The sequence below is a fragment of the Argentina silus genome (assembly GCF_951799395.1).
Source record: "Argentina silus genome assembly, chromosome: 18".
Classification (NCBI taxonomy): domain Eukaryota; kingdom Metazoa; phylum Chordata; class Actinopteri; order Argentiniformes; family Argentinidae; genus Argentina; species Argentina silus.
Genome location: NC_139672.1, coordinates 9,176,937 through 9,184,771, shown reverse-complemented (window position 1 = coordinate 9,184,771; position 7,835 = coordinate 9,176,937). Strand labels below are relative to the sequence as shown.

Sequence of the window (7,835 nt, the reverse complement as noted above, 5' to 3'; positions counted from 1 at the left end):
GGGGGGGGGGGGGTTGAGATGTTGAAAGGTAATGAAAGATAATGTGAGAGAGATGGAGGACAGGTAGAGATCAGGTGTACCGTGGTAGGTTTGAGGTTGATTACGCTGCTTTCAAGGGGCCAAGCCCACAGACAAAGGCACGGTAGCTTCGGCTGTTGTTGACACACTATGAATGGGACACAGGCCTACAGGACAGTCCACTGCCACAAGAGACCCCTGACGCACACAGAGAAAAACTCAAGCACGACCGTTTTCACAGAGCGGGGATCCATCGTCGACAGAGACGACGGCTATTTTAACACGTAGCTTGTCGCTGTCCCGCTCTTCCTTTTCAACGTAGACTTACACCGTCACACGAAACCCCCTGACACACACACCGAAAAACAGAAGCGTGGCCATTTTCACACAGAACGGCCTCCGTCGAAGACACACACACACACACACACACACACACACACACACACACACACACACACACACACACACACACGCACGGACAACGAAGCGTAGGGGGACTCACCAGAGAGCTGGTATAGGAGGGGTCGGACGAATCGTCTTGGAGGTAGCGTGAAAGTCCGAAGTCGGACACCTTGCACACCAGGTTGCTGTTGACCAGGATGTTGCGAGCGGCCAGGTCCCGGTGGACGTAGTTCATCTCCGACAGGTACTTCATCCCGGCCGAGATCCCACGCATCATCCCCACCAGCTGGATCACGGTGAACTGCCCGTCGTTTTGCTGCCAGGAGGGAGTGGGGGAGGGACGGAGAGGGGGACGGGGGGGGGACGGAGGAGAAAGACAAGACAATGGAGAAGATTTTAGCCATAGAAAGAGTATAATGAGTGTAGAGTATAATACAGTATAATGAACAGACAGGGCCTCTCTCTGTCTCTCTCTCTCTCACTCTCTCTCTCTCGTGATACAAAGTTCACGCTTCACGTTGGCACCCCCGACGTTCCGTGACAATGACATCCTCATTTCAGATTCTATTCTGTGCCAACGTAGCGCCCCGGTGAAAGCCAACATGGCACCCCGGTACAATTTGAAATGACACAGCCAAAACGCTGGTGTCCATCAATGGCCCTGGCACTCTGTGTACATGGGCAAAACTGCCACATTTTTCCAAATGTTGGCCCACGGCGCCAATGTGTCCTAGCTGTTCTATCTACCCTCCGCCAGTTTCTCCAAGTGTCCGACAGTGAGTGGAAAATCCTCGCCAACAGAACACTCCTCGGTGCCCTTAGAGTGAGGGAGGGAGGGAGGATGAGCTGTACACTCCTTCCCAGGTCCACAGGGAGGCCCCCCCCCCGTGCCCCCCCCTGCCCGCTCCCAGATTAGAATGGCCTACGGACGCATCCTTGTCACCGCGGCCAGGACGCCAGGTCACACTCGATGGCAAGGGTACGAGATGTGTCCCATCACAGAGACATGGTGACAAACACCCTCAGCTGCCCCCCCCCCTCCCCCCCTCCGTCCGTCCGTCTCTATATGGGTCTGGCCTACTTCCTGACACCGCTCGTAGTTATTTCTGTTTCGGGTCTGAAGTGTTCTTCGGCGTTTCATCTTCATATCACGCATTCGACGCACGCACGCTCGTTCGCACGCACGCACATACGTATGCACTCACACACACGCACACACACACACACACACGCACACGTACGCGCACACACACGCACGCACGCACACACGCACACCCACAGCCCTCATCTTAGATCTCATTTCCGTTCTTACATCCAGAGGAGGATTCGTTTTGATTACAAAATTGGATTCCTCAAGCTGATTCCCCTCAACCTGTTTGTTAGAGCATCTAGTGGACAATGTGCAGGCATCCATCTCATTAAATACTATATACACACACACACACACACGCACGCACACACACACACAACCATCGCACAAACACACACACACACGCACGCGCACACACACGCACGCGCACGCACGCACATGCGCACACACACACGCGCACGCACACACCTCTACCCTGCGCGCTTTGAACCCGACACAGTAACAAATAAGAGGGTAGGGGGAGATCGATGGGAACACAAGTCGGATGTGGCGGCTAGCAAAGCCAACTTCAAAGGCTCCTTCTAAACCAGCACTAGATCAAAGTGGAGTGGAAAACCAATCCATGAGATGGATGGGGGGCGGAGGAGGTGTGTGTGTGTGGGGGGGGGGGGGGGGGGCTTGAATATTGATTAAGCTGTACATTCACTCGTTCTCCAGCTACAAAGGAGAGAGAGGGAATAGTCCATTAATGGCTCCCGGGCATGACTGGACAAAATGAAAACGGGACGAGCGCGACATTGACTATTGCGGAAAATCTCCAATGAGGAACGGAGTGAGAGACGTGCGGGTTCAGGAGTTACATCGACTCGGCTCGGAAGCACTGATTGGTTGATCCGAGACCGCGACCGCGTCCGTTCACGCAACATCCATCACCGGTGTTGTCAATGGCAAATAGTCGATACTTGGTGTTCGACATTCAGGGGCGACTTTAAATGTGTACAGAGAGAGAGATGTTTCGACAGGGTTCGAGAAGACATGGCAGATGCGGTGGTGGGGGGGGGGTTCAGATCCCGATCTTGAGGTCAGCAGCTCACTGCTAGTTTCCAATCCTCCCCTTCTCCCCAGGCACGGGTTCAGATCTGGGACACCAGAAGAAGGGGGATAGAACCCGGGTCTCCCGCACGTCGATACCAACGGATACTATGAGACCGAGAATACATCCCGGTAGTCAGAGGGGGCACAGGCAGGTCTCAGATAGGGCTACCCCTTCACAAGACTCCAAACCCCCTCCGCTACACATAGAAAACCACCAAAACAAGACCACCGGCTCTACGGCTCACCCTGAGGAAGGAGTCCAGGGCTCCGTTCTCCATGAACTCGGTGACGATCATGACCGGCCGGCTCTTGGTGACCACGCCCTCCAGGCGGATGATGTTGGGGTGGTCGAACTGGCCCATGATGGACGCCTCGGACAGGAAGTCCCGCCTCTGCTTCTCCACGTAGCCCGCCTTCAGGGTCTTGATGGCCACGTAGATCTCTCTCTTACCTGGGAGCTTCAACCGACCTTTGTACACCTCACCAAATTCACCTTCAAGAGGAGGGGGGGGGCAGAGACAGAGAGAGAGAGAGAGACAGGGAGAGAGAGAGAGAGAGAGAGAGAGAGAGAGAGAGACAGAGACAGGGAGAGAAAGAGACAGAGAGACAGAGACAGAGACAGGGAGAGAGACAGGGAGAGAAAGAGAACGAGAAAGAGAGAGAGAGAGAGACAGAGAGAGAACACAGTTTGTCAATTTGTGGTTATATTCTCTAAACAGCAAAAACATATTTAGCATAAGCTTAGAGACATCTTAGAAAGATTTGGATCTATTCATTTATTTTGTCAGGGACCGTGCAAAACTTAGCGAGTTTGGTGGTTTGAATTTGCATATGCTGTCCATGAGCTGAATACACCGTATATTGAAACCTATTTTCTTCAGCAAATAAAAAACACTCCATATTCATAATCATAAACTCTATGTGTTGTTCAATACTGTTTCAGTATTGCATAATAAGAACATAATCAACTGTTAATGCTTCTCTGACTCACACCGGTTATGTATATACACTCTGAATCTATCTAGGACATTCATAAATATAGATACAAATAATAACAAGCCAAACTAAATGCACAATAAATATCTCCAATCCCTGTGATGGCTTATCACCACCTCGACATCCTGCGCAGATGGATCGGCCACATAGCGTAAAATAAACCAGCAGAAAAAACTAAAAAAGAATCTTTAATTAGCTAACCACATCCCTCCATCCCTCCCGCCATCCCTCCCGCCCTCCCTCCCTGTCGTTTCCTCACACCTAGTGTGCGGAGTGGCCCGGTCTACGGGAGCTATTCCAGGGATGTTCTCATTACTGGGAGTATTTTAGTCTCTGGTATCTCATGAATCAACACATACCAGCATGTCCTCCATCCACTCAACAGGGTCTGCCCCGAAACCCATTGAGAAGGGAAATGTCTTTTTAACACTGCTTAATTAAGTGTTTACACTACCTATGAAGGAGGAAATGATATGCTAATGATGCTCTTTTTCAAACCGGTACTAACCCAACGCTAACAAACGTGACACAAATGGCAATGAATATGTGTAATAACGCTGTAATCGCAAGGTAATTACCGTGGTATAATGTCATGTCTAATAAAGTAAATAACGGGCCCTGGCTGTAACAGAGAGTGAGATGGATGATGACAGACCCGTCTCCAGAGAGAGTGCCCAGAGCCCTGGCATTGGGATGCTAGGCTAAAGCTATTTCTAGAACAATCTAGCCGCCAGACAGCTGGCCTATATGTGCTGCTAGTGCAAGACACTTGACATGCTAGCATCTGACGGGGGTCTGTGGGGGGGGGGGGGGGGGGGGGCACTCAGACAGGGCTACCACAAACATTTGCCTGCTCACACATAGGAATACAGTCCACACACTCGTGCATATAGACATTAAAATGAAGCATCAAATGAGACATAGTGAATGATACATTCTCTCTCTTACACACACGCGCACAGACGCACGCACAGACGCAGACACAGACGCGCAGGCACAGACACGCGCACATGCAGACACACACACAGCCACAAGCACGCACACGCACACACATCAACCTCCCACATCAACCGTCCACATCTCCCAGGGTCCCCATCCATTTACCTGCGCCAATGACCTCCTCGATCTTGACGGTGGAGACGTCGATCTCCTTGGCGAACTCTCGGACCGCCTCGTTGGGGTCCTCGTAGGTGAAGGGGTCGATGTAGATCTTCATCCCCGGGGAGCCTGAGAAGTGGGTCGGGCAGCCCAGTGGGGAGGGGCAGTTAGACATGTCGGGTCGCAAAGAGAGTTCTAGAACAACCAAAGTGCTCAGTAAACATTCCGGGAATAGCAGAAGTGTGGTCAGTTTGGATGGAGGTTTTTTGGGTGGTGAAATGGGGGCCATGGAGCGATGAGACATCAGTAACCGTTATAGTGTATGACACAACATCGGTGATAATTCTATCGGTTCAATAAATGATGATGCCATGTATTTTGATCCTCTTTGGACGGCGTGTGTATGAGCATTGTATGAATACATTTGGAATAATACACACTGTACAACACAGAGAGAGAGAGAGAGAGAGAGAGAGAGAGAGCTGTTTTTCTCTCACTCTCCCAGAAACAAGCACCCTTCCACAGTAGTTCCTCTCGGCAACAAAATGGAGGTTTGATGAATCAGCGGTGAGCTCGGAGAGCCGGGAGACAGCGAGCAAGAGAGGGAGATAGAAAATGCAGACCGTTTTTTTTTTTTTTTCCCCTTCCTTTTCTCCCTTACTCCAGCAGTCTGTGCTCTTTGATAGCAGTGGAACCAATTTCCCTCCGCCGCCTCTCCCCATAGGAACTCATAAAGAGATAAAAACTGTCACACTATCAACCGGCTCTTCGCGCCAGCCGGCCGGGGCCGATAGGTGACTTCAGTTCACCGACTGACTGGGGGGACGTCTCCAAAACGGAGGAGTGCTTGTTTCTGGGGCAGATGAAAACATCAGAGGGAGCAGAAGAGCTGGGTCAGACTTGTAAAAAAAAAAAAGAAAAAAAAAGAAACGTCAATACAAAACAGCCACAAGGCAGACTCAACCAATCCAGACTTATTCTCATTTCCCCAATGACATTGAGGGACACTCTCTGGGCTTGTTTTTGCAACATGGTCGCTATGGTTGAAATAAAGGAACCTCTCTCTCTCTCTCATCTGCATGAGATACAAAAGAGGAAAAGGAGTCTCAAGTGGCAGAAGGATGGTCTAGTCTAATGAGGATCCAGGCCCTCTCACCTTGCTCTCAACTGGAAGCTGTATTTAGCTACAACACTAATTGCCTTGAACCTTGTCTGTGTGGATGTAATTGCTGATTAGAGATTCCATACAGATCGGATTTACGATAATCCATCAGAGGGGTTTGTAGCTTTGCATTCTATAATGACATTCTCCATACAAGTGTCGCCAACGTGACGCACACAGCCACACTTCTGGGCAGGACTTGACATCTCTGCAGGAAACACACACACACACACACACACACACACACACACACACACACACACACACACACACACACACACACACACATGCATATGCCAGCACACACACACACACACATGCATATGCCAGCACACACACAAATGTGCCAGCACACACACACACACACACACACACACACACACACACACACACACACACACACACACACACACACACACACACACACACACACACACACACACACACACACACACACACACGCATATGCCAGCACACACACACACACACACGAATATGCCAGCACACACACACACACACACACACACACACACACACACGCTTGAATCCATTACTTGTTATTCCACGGAACCAGGCCCACTTTCATGTATAATTTAAATTGCAAACAGTTTATCTCTTCCCTCTCTCTGGTGCATCCCTGTTTAACTGGACTCATCTTTTTATGACCCAGAGATAAAAAATAAAAAAAATAGATCCAAGCTTTAATATTTCATGGCTCCTTGATCTGAGCGTGCGGGGCAAATGCATCCGAGTGCCGGTGTCTATTTTTACCCTCTTATAAAGCAGCAACGCCTATCAGGAGAGATACAACACTCCTGCCAAGACTCCTGGTGCTGCGATTTATATATCTTCAAGGTATATATATATATATGCTCCAGGGGAGGCTGGTGGAGGTAGATATCGGAGGACAGGCTCATTGTAATGCATGGAACGGAATGAGGAATGGGATCGATGGTATCGTGCTCAATCCCATTCCTCATTCCATTCCATGAGGGCATCCTCCGATTTCTACCTCCGCCAGCCTCCACTGATCCATTCGTTTACTGCCATATGGCCCACAGAAATATACCCTCCTTTACACTCCTTACTCTGAGGGACACAGAGTGTACTGTCATGGTTCTAAATATAGATGGATTTATATTAATATCCGTTTCCACATTTATGTTTGGCAGAGACTTTTGGCTATATTGTGTTGATAGCAAAGCATATCTAATATGTTTAATCTCACTCCAGTGTAATTATCAGTATGTGTAAAGAATTGTTGAGTCTGTGCTCATTTAGTGCAAGAAAGGTCAAACAGAATGAATCAAATGAGGCTTTAATAATAGAGTATGCTTAATCTATTACAAGGCAAATACTTCCTAGAGAAATGTTACGTTCTAATAGAGAGAGTAGAGAGAGAGAGAGAGAGATAGAGAGATGACCCCCGGTCATCACAAAACAATGCTACTCACAACATGATGAGAACCTCACAACAGGACACAGGAACAAGAGAGAGAGCTTTTCCCTGACCTCTGCTTTTTATACCACCCTAAAAACCACAGCATTTAAATTAGGAGCTGTTGTTCAGGAGACCACCAAACCATCATTCATCTTACTGCATCTAAACGGATGACACCACAGTTGACTCCTCAAGACATTCCACAGACCTCACAGCCATTTGTTTTCCGGGGGATGGTAAACTTAAGAAGATTGGGGCACAACTGAAATTGTCCCACTTCATAAACGTATTGACTCTCATCTCTGGGCCGAACAGACACACTGGACAATCGTCTCCTCTAACAGACGCTCTGGATTCAAACAGAATGAATCCTTTTCTAATAACTTAAGCTCTGCTTGATTGAGTTTGCCTGGCACAATGGAACCCATGGAATAGCTGCAAAAGTGCAAACCTCTGCCCATCTGGTACTCCGGGCAGACTAAAGCAAACGCTCAAATAATTGGAAAGCATTTAAAATGTGTTTCTCCTCAGCT

The 7,835-nt window shown here is 49.0% G+C and overlaps 1 protein-coding gene across 1 annotated transcript in view; it reads right to left on the bottom strand.

Annotated features, from left to right (window-relative positions):
- Nucleotides 1-237: 237 nt before the first annotated feature.
- The window catches only part of LOC310819266 (ephrin type-B receptor 1-like), a gene marked incomplete at both ends in the record, with an annotated part of 147,852 nt that continues 140,254 nt past the window's right edge, over nucleotides 238-7,835 (bottom strand). The window contains 4 exons of the mRNA XM_083690510.1: nucleotides 238-327; nucleotides 521-736; nucleotides 2,851-3,098; nucleotides 4,706-4,828. Of these exons, the coding sequence (XP_083546636.1) occupies nucleotides 238-327; nucleotides 521-736; nucleotides 2,851-3,098; nucleotides 4,706-4,828 (677 nt within the window). The remainder of the gene's footprint in view (nucleotides 328-520; nucleotides 737-2,850; nucleotides 3,099-4,705; nucleotides 4,829-7,835) is intronic.